This window comes from Eucyclogobius newberryi, unplaced genomic scaffold (assembly GCF_026437365.1).
Source record: "Eucyclogobius newberryi isolate DKJ021-1_F unplaced genomic scaffold, fEucNew1.0.hap1 SCAF_7, whole genome shotgun sequence".
Lineage (NCBI taxonomy): Eukaryota > Metazoa > Chordata > Actinopteri > Gobiiformes > Gobiidae > Eucyclogobius > Eucyclogobius newberryi.
In genome coordinates, this window is record NW_027316389.1 from 6,889,274 (window position 1) to 6,907,189 (window position 17,916).

The window sequence follows — 17,916 nt, forward strand, 5'->3', positions numbered from 1 at the left end:
CTGCTCACGAAGACGCAGTTTTCGGGAAGATTTGAATAATTTTCGAGAGGTTTTGTCAGCGCCGCGCCCCTTTTTTCGGTCAATGAAACGATGCGCACGGTCCGAGAGATTCTTATTCGTACAACTCTGCGAATGGCACAACTTTCCGAAGCGGTCGTTGAAAAACACATTACACTTTTGTTCATTTGCGCCGACAGAGAAGACGCCGATTTTTGTGCCAGTTTTCGTTTCATGTGGATCGGCCCGGAAACAGAGACGAGACCCGTGAACCAGGTCAAAACACGGGTTAGAGGGTCGTCAAATGGGATTTTCTAACTGCGATTCACACTGGGAAGAGTTGACAAAAGGTTAAAAGAAAGAGACATCTGGTTGTGCGTTGAAATGTAAAAGGGAAAGTTAGGATTTTAATCTTTTAGTAATCGATGTTTTTGTAGAGATGGATCCAGCCACAAGGGGGCGTGGCACACAAGCCTGATACATGGAGAAACTGGAGGGGAAAAAAGCCAAATCAGCTGCACATTTTGATGTCACGATCTTGGACTCAAAAAGTGTAATGACAAAGCATTTAACTGTTCTTTTTCCAGTTCTGGAAAGCAGATTTGTCACAGCTTTCCTTTCACTTTTACCGTCGTGAATTTGCTCAATACACTTTCACTAGGGTTTTGTTTTTGTCGTAATTTGGCAGCTCTGGGCAAAAGATGGAAACCTCAAGCACTTAAGAAAGAAAGACAGATTCATAAAAAGGAAAGCCACGTTCCGTTACAATAAAAAAGTACTATTTTCTCATAGTCGCTCCGGATTCTTCTCCAGATTACGACTTATCGAACTTGGAAACGACATACGGAATCGTTCAAAAAAGAATTTCCGGAGCTGCGTTTGCTCCTCAGCTCACGCGATAACCGGATAAAGACACAACAGAGCACTTTTCCTTATCTCTGGCAAGGACTTTGTAAAGCGTCACCCGTCGACACGAAAGACCGTTTTTGCTCTTCTTCGACGTCAGAAACAGCTCAGAAAATGAGATAAAATGATAAAAAAAACAGTCGTGCTCGAGTCATTAACGCGCTTAATTAAACCAGGAACGTTAAAATAACCGGACCAGACTTACGACCTGAGAACAACGTAACAAAATGTGTTCAAAACTATCGTTGTTATTCGGAGTAACGCGCTTTTCCCGTCGGGTTTGAGACGGCGTAAATGGCTTCGGCGACATCCTGCCTGAAGGATTGGACATCAAAATGACGAGATAAGTTAAAGGTAACGCTTCTTACGAACATAAAACGGCACAATTCTTTATCAAGATCTCTACGTTTGACGCTTTAATCAGTCCAAATCTGTGCGAAAGAGTCAATACTTCCACTAAGAGCACAAGGGCAGTAGGAAAGAAGCAACGTACGACCAAAGTGCGCATCGTTTCACGTTAAATATTCACATTTTGGCAGACGACACACACGTTTAATCTTTGTCCGAGAAGCCAAACGAGCGAACGATTGTAACTCTTAGGGAAAAAAAAGGCCCTTAGAAGTCGAGTTTGCATAATTCCTTCCACTTTAAGGCCGTACTGCGACTCATTCCAGGCAAAGCGATAAGAAAAAACGAAGCAAGTGGCGGAGCTTCTCTCGGGAAAGTTCCCTAGTGCGCCTTTACTTCTGCGCAGTACATCGTTTTATCGCAGCAAAGACACTACGTAGACACTTGGGGCTGTTTTTTTTTTTTTCTTGGCTTATTTATTTGCGTTTTGTCATAGAGGAGCGGCCATCTCCGCGGCTTAAAGAGTCCCCCCCCCCCCCAGCGTACGTCCCGACTCCACAGTGGTTCTTCCCCCGTCCGCTCAAGCGTCCCGTTGGCGTCCGCTCCGGCGTCCTCTCACTGGTTGGCCGGCAGCAGCCCTTGCCTCTGGGCGTGCTCCAGGACGGCGTTGTAGCAGAAGTAGTACTGGTCCGGCGTCTGGATGCTGAAGGCCCGCTGCGTCCTCATCCGCTTGACCGTCTGGTGCACGTTCAGCGAGCCCACGTCCTGCAACTGGGACAGGCAGATGTCCAGGGCGCAGAAGGTCCCTGCGAAGACGAGGACACAACACGCACATCGTCACAAAGTTCCGTCCTCTTTTGGTTTTGTCCTAGTTTAAATGGACCGGATTAGATCTGGCGGTAATACTTTCACACGATAAAGGATGCAAGTGTCTTAAACTATTCTTAAATGAGAGACAAAAGACTTTAAGAGAATTGTATGCATGTATTTTTTGTGTTCTGGTTATTCTAGAGCCAGATGTCCTCTAGTTTGGCTAAGGAAACAACACTATATCCCCCTCTTTACCGTCTCAAAGTAGTCGAAAACAGGGACAAACTGGGACAAATCATTGGTTTTGGACACATCTGCTGGGACATGGGACACAGTTGCCTGACCAGCCAGTCCCTCCTCCATTCTGTTCAAATGCAGGAGGGTCTGGGGTCAGACCACAAGGGGGCGTGGACCATAAAAAGCTCTCCTAACTTGGGCCGGTCCAACCACCGCCGCCAATTTGTGTCACGTGTCTCTCTAATGTCCTCGTAACATTCAGGACAAAACATAAAAAACTTAAATTTCACTCAGATTTACAGAGTTTAGTGCATCGGTTGCAGAAATCTGCGCCGTTTCTCAGTTCTCTGTGTTATTTTCATTTTTAAGCCGCCATATTGGTTTAGACACGAACGGACCACGCGTCTCTCTGATTGGTTAATCCGCCCGTCTTTCACGCCCCTTTGGACATGATTCCAGACCAACGACGTCTTTGTAAAGTGTTTTCAAAGCGCGTGGTCTCGTCTAGGACTGTCCCGGGTCAATGGGGGCGTCTGGTCACCCTAGCTTATCGCAGAGTACAGAGCTTAAGGTTGTGAGCTAACAAAAGCTAGCGCACCAGCCATTTCCTGTTCAGAGCGGCTTTGAAAAACGATCAGTTTAGACACAAACCTGTGTTATTGTTTCGTAAAACGTGGATCAGAAAAATATTTTGCTAAACTGACAATAGACGACACAGGAAGTAGTGTTGCGTTTGCTGAAGCTAATCTGCATTAGCAAACCGGGCGCTACATCAGGCGCGCTACATCGGGCGCGCTACATCGGACGCTACATCGGGCGGTAAATGAACCCGCGTCAAAACACAACATGTACAGGTGCGATCGAGTATTGCTGACCTGTCCTCCCGATGCCGGCGCTGCAGTGGACCACCATGGGGGGTCCGAGGGCGTGTCCCGTCCACTGCGGCCCCAGAGCCTTCACCGTTTTCCTCTGCTGCTTCTTCACGGCGCTCAGGAAGTCGATGAGCGTCACGGCTGAGGTCGGGACGCCGTAGTCGGGCCAGCTCACGTACTGGAAGTGACTCACCTGCCTCTGCTCACAGGTCTGACAGAGAGGAAGCAGAGAGGAAGCAGAGAGGAAGAAGAGAGGAAGCAAAGCGGAAGCAGAGAGGAAGCAAAGCGGAAGCAGAGAGGAAGCAAAGCGGAAGCAGGGAGGAAGCGGAGAGGAAGCAAAGCGGAAGCAGAGAGGAAGCAGAGAGGAGGCACCGAGGAAGCAGAGAGGGCATTTTAGACCAGGATCTACAGGATCTCACGTCACCAGTCAAGTCATTACACAAACCAGCGCTCTGTGTTATTGAAATACTACAAAGACTTGTCTCTAAACTATAGTTTTTATGTCTGTTGAAACTTGGCGCTGCTGTTGCGTCAATTACTCTGCACATGCTCAGTTAGGGCTTCACTTCTCTGCACATCCTCTGGGCGTGTTCAGAGGCGAGCATGCCCAGACTGAGCAGCTGCAGGAGAAGAAGAACCAAGCTTCCTGCAGTACTGCTCAGCGGCCTGTAGAGGCTTCAGCAGCAGAAGTGAGGGGGGAAACGGGCCAATTTGGATATATTTCCCACAAATATATAGTTTTTGAAATAGTTATATTTTATTTGTCAATCACTGCTCGCCACTGACTAAAAGCATTAGTATTTAGATCTGAAGTCAGTTAATAATTGAAAATGTATTATGGTCTTACAAATCTGTTTGTAAAGGTAATTTTGTCTTGATGCTAATGCATCATGTGCTAATGCTCACGTTGGCTCGAGCAGCGTTTGGTTCAGAGCGCGCCGCGTCGTACCTCCGTGTTGTGGAGCTCGAGCGTGGTGTGGTTGTAGTGCGGGTGGCGGTCCACTCTCTGGCTCACGACGGCGATGTGACCGTAGACCTCCTGCCCGCCTTCGTCCAGGGGCCAGTACTGTCCGCACTTCCTCCGGCTGCCCTCCTCCGTCCTGCAAACACCACAGGGTACAAGAGCCATTATTACTCGTTCGTAAAGTTCGCCGACAGTAAAACGATGCGAGTCGAGTTTACGCACAATAGAGATATCAAATGTTACGATTATTGGGGGAAAAAACGTCACGATTTAACGATTATTCACGGTTATTGAGACTGAACAAAAAACTGTGATTTTTCTTTCGTTAAACGTCACAAAAACAGCCTGATAAAGTGTAATTTTGTGCTGTCAATTGAACAAAACAGACTTAATTTTGCTTGTAAAATTGTCACGATTATTACGTTTTGGTTCTTAAGATTACATTTTGACCTGAATAATCACGATTATCGATTAATTAACCTGAATAATCTCGACGAGCCTAGTTTGGACACACCATTTTATTTATGTTTTAAGTAGATACTACATAATGATGCCTGGATAAATAGATAAATATCAGTCACGGTTTTCATCGCCGCGAGTTCAGGAGGCGCGATTGATTGACGAGTGGATTAGCCAATCAGGGACAGGCCTGGTCCGTCCGCATTAAAACAAATGTCGGCTCGCGAGGAAGCAAAAAAAAAAAAAAAAAAATTCCCGAGGGACTGAAAGTTTGATTTTGTTCTAATTGAACAGTTGAACAGTTGATTTGTTATGGGATGAACCCGTTTGTTGTCTTAAAAGGTGTAAACGGGGATTTCATAGTGTCTAAAAAAAATCCTTTGTAGTTTTTCTACAGTCCAGAGACATAAGGGAAATACTCTATTCCTTCCTTTTTCTCTTTTATCCTGCTTTTAGGCCCCCCTCACGTTGTTAAGAGCCCACGCCGGGCGCCCAAAGGCTGACAGAGCATTCTGGACGTGTTTTTCCTCTGTCCTAATTGTGCTCTCTGTTTTTTTTTCTCCGTTTGTTCCCTTTGTTTTATTTATTTTTAAAAATATATGTAAAATAATAATAATAATAATAATGAAAGACCTCATAAAGAGACAGAAACGCTCAGTGTATTTGATATTGTTAAATCAGCAGCAGCAGTATCGCTCTGACAAAGCTTTTACTGCCAAACAAAATCATTGCGTAAAAAAAAACAAAAAAAAAACCCAACACAAACCACTTGCCTGGTCGTCATGACAATCACCAGGACGTTCTGTTCCCAGACCATTCTCCAGAAGTCTCCGTACGTTCGCTCCAGCGGCCCTGAACGCACGCGAGCAGAAGTCAATGGGACGGGGACGCAAGCACGCAAACACACACGCAAACACACACGCAAACACACACGCAAACACACACGCAAACACACACGCAAACACACACGGAAACACACACGCAAACACACACACAAACACGCACAAACACACGCACGCACAAACACACACACACGCAAACACACACACAAACACAAACACGCACAAACACACACGCAAACACACACACAAACACAAACACGCACGCACAAACACACACGCACGCACAAACACACACACACGCAAACACACACACAAACACGCACGCACAAACACACACGCACACACACACGCACACACAAACACACACACACACACAAACACACACACACACACAAACACGCACGCACGCACAAACACGCACGCACAAACACACACACAAACACACACGCACAAACACGCACACAAACACACACGCACGCACAAACACACACGCACGCACAAACACACACACACACACACGCAAACACACACGCACGCACAAACACACACGCACGCAAACACACACGCACAAACACACACGCACAAACACACACGCACGCAAACACACACGCACAAACACACACGCACAAACACACGCAAACACACACGCACGCAAATACACCCGCAAATACACACGCACGCAAACACACGCACGCAAATACGCACGCAAACACACACACACGCAAACGCACAAACACACACACAAACAAGCAAACACACACGCACAAACACACACGCACAAACACACACACACGCACGCAAACACGCACGCAAACGCACACACACGCAAACGCACAAACACACACACAAACAAGCAAACACACACGCACAAACACACACGCACAAACACACACACACGCAAACACACACACACGCAAACACACACGCACGCAAACACGCACGCAAACGCACACGCAAACACACACGCACGCCAACACGCACGCAAACACGCACGCAAACACGCACGCAAACACGCACGCAAACACACGCAAACAAGCACGCACACACACAAACAAACACACACAAACACACAACAAATGATCTTTTTGGTGCGTTTCGGTTTGCTTCCCCATTAATCGCATCTGTATTTACTTGGGTTTTTCATTTTACTTCTAAATGATACGCAAAGTACGTACGACAGGTTTTTACAATTTTCTATTTTTGACTTTAATTGGTGTATTTGTACTTGTATTTGTACAAACATATTATAGTTTTACAACAATCGAGCAGGTATTTGTGTAGAAAATGACAGTCAAAGTTTATGCAGAATTTACACAAAGAAACAACTTTTTGGAGTCAACAAAGTAAAGTCGCTCTCATATAGTTTTATTTGTAAAATTAAAATAATTGTGACATTAGATGAGTTTTGGCCCAGTGTTTGCTGGGTAATTTCCTAGTGTGATGTCATCAACTAAAAACAGCATTTTTTAGGTTATATAAACCTAAAAAATGTGCTATTCTGCGATATCATTTTTAGCAAAATTCTAAATGTTTATTTGAACTGCATTTTAGTTCAACGAGTCGTCCGGCCTGTAGGGGGCGCTTTAACATTTCCAACTGGATTTCGAATCTAATGAAAATACCTGATATTCTGTGGCCATTTTATACCACACGTTTTAGATAGAATAGAATGTCACGTTCAACACAAAATTACTATTATTGGGACCATTATTGGATTTTGGCGTCAACATTGATTTCTACACAAAATACAGCTCACATTTTGGCAATTTATTATATTTTTTGTGAACAGTTAAAAAAGCCCCGATCCCAAATGGAGAAAAGCGACGCGAGCGCCAGAAGTACGTCTAACATCTGGCCAAAACTGTTCTCGAAACACATTTTTAAACCGCGAGTAGCTCAAAATCCCCGGTCTTAGTCGAGTTCTCGCCGTTGCCGTAAATAATGTCCAATACCGCCGGCGATGAAACAAACACAAACTCTATAAAGCACACCTTGTGTTCCGATGTACGCGTTCTTCTGTTTGTAGCCGTCCATGTAGCTCGCGTTGATGTAGTCGGACCTCTGTGGACACATTCGATCGCGCTTTTAGAGGACATTCAACATTTCTCGTGGACAAACGAAGCCGTGCGTGAGTGTTTAACCTCGTTCCGCCGCAGTTTTAATTTGACCCGGGTCTGGTCGAGGCACAGGACGTCTCCGTAGCGGTTCTTGTCCTGGTTGTACGCGGCTCTGAACACAAACGGGAGACGCAGTTCACATCATTCAAAGTGTTATAGTTTTGTTAATTATTGTTAAGCATAAAGTTACTCCAAAGGAACAAACTTGGAGTCCATACGACAGGTTTAACTACACACTTCACTAAAACGTACTAAACACAATTACGTTTCAGATTTGACTAAACATTTTGCCCATTTGTCCCCAGTTTGACCATTTTTGCCAAGTTTATAATTGGACTTCCTGGTTGGACAACACAAGCAACACATATGACATAGGCAGAGGTCATTCCACTTGGTACCACTGCTGTTACCTAGCAACCAGACCGTAAACAAGAGCTAAAATCTATATAAATTACAAATTAAACAGTCCTGATTTGACAATAAATATGACCTAATGACACCTTTATTTTGTTGAAATGAACATTTAAACACGAAAACCCCCACAAAACATGTTGTGTTACCGTTTTGCTTTGAAAAGGTGCGTTTACCGCCACCTACTGGAGCTGTACGTCTTCAAAGTATGTGTTTTAAGCACGTCGCACATTGATGTCATCACAGAGGGATTCAGTTTTGGAACTCCGCTCTACATCTTGTCCATTTTAGGTATTATTTTTTAAAATGTCTTCACAAACGGCAACTTGACGGAAGTAAAACTATGATAAATATTTACCACAGGTTCTACACTACCAAACTAAGTCAGAATTAGAAGAACAGGAGAACCTTCAGAGGGACTTTAAAGAACCTCTGACGTACATCGTGTATTAGACAATAAAAAGTACAAATATTGTCCTTGTATATCTCTATTGGCTTTAATTCTCCAACATATATTATTTGTTCTGACCAACTAGTTAAAAGGAAAGACATAAAAATCTTAATTTTAACACTTTGGTGCAAAGAGGTCACTGCACAAAATGTTCCCTTAGTTAGAAGTAACAGTCTTTTTTACACTTTATAGACAATAATTGCAACTGTGATCATTTCAAATAATCCAAACTGTTCCTCTAGATTCTAAACTATCAGCGCCATGAAAAACACGAGTACATGTCGTGAGCACTGACTGCGAGTGGTGGAAGGTTCCGGGCGGCGGCTCCTTCCTCAGCTCGTCGTACTCCTGGTGGATCCCCGAGCGCTGCAGCCGGCCCAGGTGCGTCATCAGCTCCTGGGGCCGCATGGACTCGGGGCCCGGGACGTGCGCCGACGCCTCCTCCACGGGGATGGCCACCAGCTCGTCCACCGGGTCCACCCTCCCGTTCTGCCCCGAGAGCAGCTGCTGGTTCATGGCGTGGGCGTCGAGGGGCAGCAGACCGCCCAGGTGCTGCGGCAGGCAGTCCCGGGGCAGGTGCTGCTTCAGCTCGGCCGTCTTCACCATCTGAACCTGGACACATGTTAAGCGTCTGCGTTTAGCATCTGAACCTGGACACATGTTTAGCGTCTGCGTTTAGCATCTGAACCTGGACACATTTTAGCATCTGCGTTTAGCATCTGAACCTGGACACATGTTTAGCGTCTGCGTTTAGCATCTGAACCTGGACACATTTTAGCATCTGCGTTTAGCCTCTGAACCTGGACACACGTTTAGCGTCTGCGTTTAGCCTCTGAACCTGGACACACGTTTAGCGTCTGCGTTTAGCCTCTGAACCTGGACACACGTTTAGCGTCTGCGTTTAGCCTCTGAACCTGGACACACGTTTAGCGTTTAGCATCTGAACCTGGACACACGTTTAGCATCTGAACCTGGACACATGTTTAGCGTTTAGCATCTGAACCTGGACACATGTTTAGCGTCTGCGTTTAGCCTCTGAACCTGGACACATGTTTAGCGTCTGCGTTTAGCCTCTGAACCTGGACACACGTTTAGCGTGTGCGTTTAGCATCTGAACCTGGACACATGTTTAGCGTTTAGCATCTGAACCTGGACACATGTTTAGCGTCTGCGTTTAGCCTCTGAACCTGGACACATGTTTAGCGTCTGCATTTAGCCTCTGAACCTGGACACATGTTTAGCGTCTGCATTTAGCCTCTGAACCTGGACACACGTTTAGCGTGTGCGTTTAGCATCTGAACCTGGACACATGTTTAGCGTTTAGCATCTGAACCTGGACACATGTTTAGCGTCTGCGTTTAGCCTCTGAACCTGGACACATGTTTAGCGTCTGCGTTTAGCCTCTGAACCTGGACACATGTTTAGCGTCTGCGTTTAGCCTCTGAACCTGGACACATGTTTAACGTCTGCGTTTAGCATCTGAAACTGGACACATGTTTAGCGTCTGCGTTTAGCATCTGAACCTGGACACATGTTTAGCGTCTGCGTTTAGCCTCTGAACCTGGACACATGTTTAGCGTCTGCGTTTAGCCTCTGAACCTGGACACATGTTTAGCGTCTGCGTTTAGCCTCTGAACCTGGACACACGTTTAGCGTGTGCGTTTAGCCTCTGAACCTGGACACACGTTTAGCGTGTGCATCTGAACCTGGACACATGTTTAGCGTCTGCATTTAGCATCTGAACCTGGACACATGTTTAGCGTTTAGCCTCTGAACCTGGACACATGTTTAGCGTCTGCGTTTAGCCTCTGAACCTGGACACATGTTTAGCGTCTGCGTTTAGCATCTGAACCTGGATACATGTTTAGCGTCTGCGTTTAGCATCTGAACCTGAACACATGTTTAGCGTCTGCGTTTAGCATCTGAACCTGAACACATGTTTAGCGTCTGCGTTTAGCCTCTGAACCTGGACACATGTTTAACGTCTGCGTTTAGCATCTGAAACTGGACACATGTTTAGCGTCTGCGTTTAGCATCTGAACCTGGACACATGTTTAGCGTCTGCGTTTAGCCTCTGAACCTGGACACATGTTTAGCGTCTGCGTTTAGCCTCTGAACCTGGACACACGTTTAGCGTGTGCGTTTAGCCTCTGAACCTGGACACACGTTTAGCGTGTGCATCTGAACCTGGACACATGTTTAGCGTCTGCATTTAGCATCTGAACCTGGACACATGTTTAGCGTTTAGCCTCTGAACCTGGACACATGTTTAGCGTCTGCGTTTAGCCTCTGAACCTGGACACATGTTTAGCGTCTGCGTTTAGCATCTGAACCTGGATACATGTTTAGCGTCTGCGTTTAGCATCTGAACCTGAACACATGTTTAGCGTCTGCGTTTAGCCTCTGAACCTGGACACATGTTTAGCGTCTGAGTTTAGCCTCTGAACCTGGACACATGTTTAGCGTCTGCGTTTAGCGTGTGCATTTAGCATCTGAACCTGGACACATGTTTAGCGTTTAGCATCTGAACCTGGACACATGTTTAGCGTCTGCGTTTAGCCTCTGAACCTGGACACACGTTTAGCGTGTGCATTTAGCATCTGAACCTGGACACATGTTTAGCGTTTAGCATCTGAACCTGGACACATGTTTAGCGTCTGCATTTAGCATCTGAACCTGGACACATGTTTAGCGTTTAGCCTCTGAACCTGGACACATGTTTAGCGTCTGCGTTTAGCCTCTGAACCTGGACACATGTTTAGCGTCTGCGTTTAGCATCTGAACCTGGACACATGTTTAGCGTCTGCGTTTAGCATCTGAACCTGGACACATGTTTAGCGTCTGCGTTTAGCCTCTGAACCTGGACACATGTTTAGCGTCTGCGTTTAGCCTCTGAACCTGGACACATGTTTAGCGTCTGCGTTTAGCGTGTGCATTTAGCATCTGAACCTGGACACATGTTTAGCGTTTAGCATCTGAACCTGGACACATGTTTAGCGTTTAGCATCTGAACCTGGACACATGTTTAGCGTCTGCGTTTAGCCTCTGAACCTGGACACATGTTTAGCGTCTGCGTTTAGCCTCTGAACCTGGACACACGTTTAGCGTGTGCATTTAGCATCTGAACCTGGACACATGTTTAGCGTTTAGCATCTGAACCTGGACACATGTTTAGCGTCTGCATTTAGCATCTGAACCTGGACACATGTTTAGCGTTTAGCATCTGAACCTGGACACATGTTTAGCGTCTGCGTTTAGCCTCTGAACCTGGACACATGTTTAGCGTCTGCGTTTAGCATCTGAACCTGGACACATGTTTAGCGTCTGCGTTTAGCCTCTGAACCTGGACACATGCTTAGCGTCTGCGTTCAGCATCTGAACCTGGACACATGTTTAGCGTCTGCGTTTAGCATCTGAACCTGGACACATGTTTAGCGTCTGCGTTTAGCCTCTGAACCTGGACACATGTTTAGCGTCTGCGTTTAGCCTCTGAACCTGGACACACGTTTAGCGTGTGCATTTAGCATCTGAACCTGGACACATGTTTAGCGTTTAGCATCTGAACCTGGACACATGTTTAGCGTCTGCATTTAGCCTCTGAACCTGGACACATGTTTAGCGTGTGCATTTAGCATCTGAACCTGGACACATGTTTAGCGTTTAGCATCTGAACCTGGACACATGTTTAGCGTGTGCATTTAGCATCTGAACCTGGACACATGTTTAGCGTTTAGCATCTGAACCTGGACACATGTTTAGCGTCTGCGTTTAGCATCTGAACCTGGACACATGTTTAGCGTCTGCGTTTAGCATCTGAACCTGGACACATGTTAAGCGTTTAGCATCTGGGGAAAGGCTAGGCAACAACAAAACGTAATGATCAAGTAGAGTCAAGATTTTACTGAAATTGTCGTAAAAAACAAGGTCTTTGTTTAGATCAGAGCTTCTCAAAGGTTTTCTGGGGCCCCCCACAGCCTCTGGGGCCCCCCACAGCCTCTGGGGGGCGGCGCAGAGTTGGTGCTTCACTGCTGTAAAGACGGCGTTTAAAGGAGACGACTCTTGCGTCATTTCTGTCACTGTGGATCACTTTCTTTTCTTCCGTTTTTTGTCGGCGTAATCCCTCATTCATCCAGGAGCGTTCCAACTGAATCTTTTTCGACAACTTCTTTTTTTTCCTTCTCTTTGGTGCCCTGGCTTTGGACAAAGAACATTAACTGTGTTCTTTGGAGGGGCCCCTGCCGCCCCACTGTGGATCACTTTTACCACTGCGGGGCCACACACAGACTGCTTTTGCGCGGAGCCGACTCGTACCTCCTCGTTGTTGTGGCGCTTCTTTGTCGTCTTCTTAATCTTCTTCTTCAGTGTTTTATGGAGGTTTGTGTCCATAGTGTTATATTACCGCCACTTATTGTAGTTGTACATCTTCAAAGTACGTGTCTTACGCTGTACCGTGAAAAATATATATATATTTAAAAAAAAAGAGGGGGGGGGGGAAATGTCACTTTTAATGGCGGTTGGCAGCTAACTGAAAAGGTGCATTTACCGTCACCGACTGTAGTTGTTAGTCTTCAGAGTACGAGTTTTACGCTTTACGCTTTACCGTAAAGAAAAAAGAGAAAGACAAAGAGAGAGAGCCCGAGTTTCAACGTCTTCAAAGCCCATGAGAACAAAGCGGAACGGAATGGAAAGCGCGCACACTTTTCACATCTGCTTTACGTGGTCACATGACTTTACGTAGTCACATGACCTTACGTGGTCACATGACCGGTCAGTAGCAGCCACGTTCAGAAGTTAGATTCTAAAAGCGGAGCGAAGCGTCCGGTCGAATTGAGAAGGGCAGAACTTAAATGAGTTTTTTTCGTTTCCATTCCGTGTCATTCAACCAAGGTCAGAGTTGGGCAAGAACAAATAAAGAATAATAACCATTTGGTCCTGTTACTAGCTCAATACACTGTTTTCCTTGTTACCCTGACGACTGTAGACCATGTTTTGTCTTATGTTTTCACCGTTAACCGTAGCTTACTATACTTCTTTGACTCTAGTAGCTTTTCGTTTCACTGCGACTTCCGGCCACACAGGAAGTCACCAAAATAAAAGCGAAAACTTCTAAACAAAAGCAGATACAGGCAACACGGACGAGGAACAGCCATGTTTTTATTAGTTTAAACGGTCATCACAGCGGGGGAAAGACGGCGCAAATAAAAGTATAAAGGTTGTTTTTTCACTTTGCTGCCCTGACTGAGACTTTATTCATTCCATGGCTTTAGACAAAGAACATTAACGATGTAGAATTAAAACAACAACAAGGACATTGATTGATTGATTTATTCATTCATTCATTTTATACAAACCAAATTTCATTTTTTTGTAATTCAGACAAAATCTAAAGCTGTTTCTGTAATATAAACACTCAAATATGGGCATGTGTGGATGACTAAACTATTTTGCCTCTTTATCCAGGGCACAAAACTGAATTAAAAATGTAGTTACGTGGTAATCTGGTTGAAGTTTTAAAGTTGGTCCTGCCAACAGTCGTCCATCCGATCTGTGAATCCATTTTGAATCCATTACTCAGAAAGGGTTCTTGATTTTGTCGGCGACCAGAGCAAGTATCTCTCCGGTGTTTTTCTGCCAGTTCAGGACATGTTTGGACTCTGCGCACCACAGCTCCCCGTGACGAGGCTCGGCGTTCTCGCAGCGCTTGCACACCTCCTGCTGCTGCTCCTCGGTGCCGTGCTGCGTTTCAAACTTGTAAAACAGAGCCCAGGCATCTCCCAGATCTGGTTCAATCTTCACCGTTTTCAGGAACCATTCTCTGGCTTTGGCGAGTTTGCGCAAGCTCCAGAGCAATTTGGCCACGGCTAGCAATACGCGAGGGTCATGCTCGCACTTCTTCAAAGCGTCGGCGCTCTTCGTCTTCCTCTGCGGTCGGGCCTCCAAAAACACAGCATCCGCCCACAGGATACCAGAGTTTGGACACTCTTGCAGGGCTTTTGCCATCATTGTGTTTGCAATGTTTTTCAATCCGCCCCGACATTCTAGTCTAACCGACTCCAGCCAAAGCTCGGGGCTCTGAGGGTTTTTGAGACGAGCCTTTTCAAGAATTGCCCTGGCTCTGGTCAGCTGACCCGCTCTTTCTTCGAGACGAGACCACAGCGACCACAGCGGCATCGACTTGGGACACTTTTTAAGCCCCTGGTTGTACGCCTCTCTGGCCTGGTCCATGTCCTCGCACTGCTCTTCTATCTGGCCTCTCATCATCCACAGTTTGGGGAAGTCCTCGTAGTGTTTGAGAGCTTCAGCGCACAAGTCACGGGCAGCTTCAACTTTTCCGAGAACCCATTCTAATTTCACCGACTTCATGAAGACCCGAGCTGTAGGGGCATTGCTTCGGGCCCTGGCCAACAGTCGACGTGCTCGTTCATACTCGCCGTTTTCCGACTCCAGCTTGACCGCAGCCAACCAGATCTCTTCACTGTTGGGGTTGGCCTGAAAAGCCAAAGCCAAAATACTTCTGGCAGCCGGCACGTCTCCGGCCAGCCATTTGGACTTGGCTCCCATCAGCCACAACACCTCGGCTTTGGGACAGTGGGCAACAGCACCTTGCAGTAGAGCCTCCAAAGAGTCTCTTGTGCCATGGTTTTTCTCAAAGTACGCAGCTCTGAGCCAAACACTTTTTTTACTGGGGAAAACTTGCAGAGCGTGAGCATAGATGGCTCTGGCACAGTCCAACGCGCCGTGGGCAACACAACTGTCTGCTTCCTCCATCCAGGTGTGTTTACAATCTTCTTCTTCAATGCCAATCCCAATGACGGCCCTCATCACCGCCTGGCACGTGACCACACTGCCCGCTTTATCGCACTCCTCTGCATCCTGAATCCATTGTTCTCTGTTGATCTCTACCCTGTTGGCTCGTAGAGAGGTGATCCCTCGGTCAATGATCTTCTCGACCATCTTAGTGTTGCCATATGCCTCCTCTAGCTTTGCGGCAGTGATCCAGATGTGGCGGTCAGTGGGGATGTTCTCGCGAGCTTTGTTCAGAACACGGCGAGCGTTTTCGTACGTCTCTAACCGAGCAAGGGCGAGCCAAAGCTCCACACTTGTAGGACAGCACTCCACAGCTCGACTAAGCATGATTCTGGCGTCTTCTGGCTCCTCAAGCTCCACAGCCGTCTCCCACAGTCGCACTGATTTGGACATATTTTCCAGAGCTTTTCTAAGAACTCTTTTCTTGGCTCTGACATCCGTCTCCAGCTCAGCGGCTCTGATGTAGATTTGAACTGACTGCGGAAGATGGCGAACAGCTTGGGCCACCACAGCCTTGGCCGTGTCGCCTGGCTGCAGCCTGGCAGCCTCCAGCCACACGTCCACGCTCTTTGGACACATCTCTGTGCCCTTCATGATCAGGTTTCTGGCCACTTGAAGTTTACCCGTTACCTCCTCGAGACGGGCAGATGCGATCCACGCTGGAGGGTGATGTGGGTTGGTCTCTCTCACAGATTTGAGAAGAAGTCTGGCTTTTTTGATATCACTGATGTCTCCTCCTTGTGTCGGGATCATAGAGTTCAAGTCCGTCAGGTAACCCTTTGGATCCACGACAGTTTGTCCACTGACAGAGTCGGACACCTGGCTTAGCCTCATGTCCATCAGAGTATTTCTGGCCTGACCAATCTTCCTCATGTCCATATCACCAGACATGGGGGTCATCAGTCCTGCAGTCATACTCCCGGGATACGGTGTGTTCAGTCCTCCGAGCCCCTGCAGAGGGTCCACAGATGTGTGCTTCTCTCCAGACTGCAGGTGTTTGGAGAAGAAGCTGTCTGGGACGGGGGTGAGTTTCTCATGGCGAGGGTTTCTCTGACGCTTGTTTCTGGCATCTCCTACTTCAGGGATACTCAACCACTCCTCCTCCGACACCTCTGCCAACTTCCTCTTCAAATCGGAAAATTGCTGCTGGATTTTGGGACGCTCCATACGATATTTTTCAATTTCTTCTTTTTCTCTCAGTTCCCTTCTTTCTTTCCGCCTTTCATCCATCCTTCTGTCCAGAGCGGCATATATAATGTCTGCTTCTTCATCATCTTTCTCGTAGGGTCCACTGGAGAACAAGCTGCCTGAATACCCGTTGAACTCGTCATAGTTGGAATCATTGAGATCTTCTTCGTCCTCCACTTGGTTTTTCTTCATTTGGTCCCCCACCGTCCTCTTTCCCGGCGGAGCGTGTCGATCATCAACGGGATCGTTGGCATCGCGAGCGGGACCGATATCAGACCGGGTGGTGAAGCCAGTAGCACCTCTGCCCAAACCGGGGACGTATCCGAGCGGTGCAGCCAGTCCCAGGAACGGCTTCTTCTTTTTCCCCATGAGAGGCGAGGCCAGGGGCATCGCCGGAGGGGCCCCTGCCGCCCCGGTGGCCCCTGCAGAGCCACTGTGGACCACTTTTACAATTGCGGGTGCACGGCCGTCACACACAGACTGCTTTCTGTGCTGACTCATACTTGGTTGTTGTTGTGTCGCTTCTTTGTTGTTGTTGTTGTTGTTGTTTTATGGCGGTTGGCATCCGAGTGTTGCATTACCGCCAGACGTTATTCCCCAGACTTTGTCGTAGTCCTAAAAGTTGTTCTTCCAGTGCTTTGACCTCCAGTGCTTTGACAAAGCCCAAGAGGTCATGAGATGCCTTTGTCATTGTATCCTATAGAAGTTCTTCCTCCCCTCAGACTTTGTCGCAGTCCTTAAAAATTCTTATTCCATTGCTTTGGAAGTACAAAGCCCATGAGGTCATGGGACGTCTTTGTTGTTTTACAAAGCCCATGAGGTCATGGGACGTCTTTGTCGTTGTATCCTTTAGAAGTCCTTCTTCCATCACTTTGGTGTTTCTAGGCCCATGAAGTCCAAGCGCGTTAGAACATCCTCTTGCTCCTCATCCTCGGCTCAGTCTCCAACACCCCCCACCTCTATAAACGTTTACCCAGCCCTGTGCTACATAAGTAAGCAACCACAGCCTGACACAAACCCTGTGACTGGATCGCCAGAACGTTCCGCAGATTGAACTCCCGCCCATTATTCCGAAACCACAAGGCCAACCCGGCCCTTTCTCTATCATAAGCCTCACAGCAAATCAGCACATGCTCGACAGTCTCTGGCACCCGACAGTGACCACACAGACCGGTCGGATGTTTGCCTATCCTACTCAGTGACCAATTGAGTCCAGTATGGCCAATCCTCATGCGGGCGAAGGCCCTCGCTTCTTTGTCTTCTTCTTTGGCGTTTTATGGCAATTGGCAGCCGAAGTTTAAGTTTCAACGCCTTCAAAGCACATGAGTTCAAAGCGGAAAGGAACGGAACTTCTATTTCTTCTTCTTTGGTGTTTTATGTACGCGCACTCTTTTCACACTGCTTTATATCGCCACACGACTTCATGACATCACGTGACTTCGTGACATAATGTGACTGTGACATCACATGACTTTATGACATAACGTGACTTTGTGACATCACGTGG

At 47.0% G+C, this 17,916-nt stretch overlaps 1 protein-coding gene and 1 pseudogene across 2 annotated transcripts in view; both read right to left on the reverse strand.

Annotated features, from left to right (window-relative positions):
- Nucleotides 1–1,818: 1,818 nt before the first annotated feature.
- The window catches only part of ptpn9a (protein tyrosine phosphatase non-receptor type 9a), a 49,475-nt gene continuing 33,377 nt past the window's right edge, over nt 1,819–17,916 (reverse strand). Inside the window, exons 7-13 of one of the 2 annotated variants that reach the window (XM_072434793.1) lie at nt 8,710–9,026; nt 7,577–7,664; nt 7,427–7,496; nt 5,360–5,445; nt 4,120–4,263; nt 3,174–3,381; nt 1,819–2,057 (exon numbers count right to left, since the gene is read on the reverse strand). In XM_072434793.1, the coding sequence (XP_072290894.1) occupies nt 1,867–2,057; nt 3,174–3,381; nt 4,120–4,263; nt 5,360–5,445; nt 7,427–7,496; nt 7,577–7,664; nt 8,710–9,026 (1,104 nt within the window). In that variant the 3' untranslated portion in view covers nt 1,819–1,866. Of the gene's footprint in view, nt 2,058–3,173; nt 3,382–4,119; nt 4,271–5,359; nt 5,446–7,426; nt 7,497–7,576; nt 7,665–8,709; nt 9,027–17,916 lie in introns of both variants that reach the window. The other variant, XM_072434792.1, reaches the window with a different exon arrangement.
- LOC140348731 (pre-mRNA-processing factor 6 pseudogene) lies at nt 13,873–16,838 on the reverse strand (annotated as a pseudogene).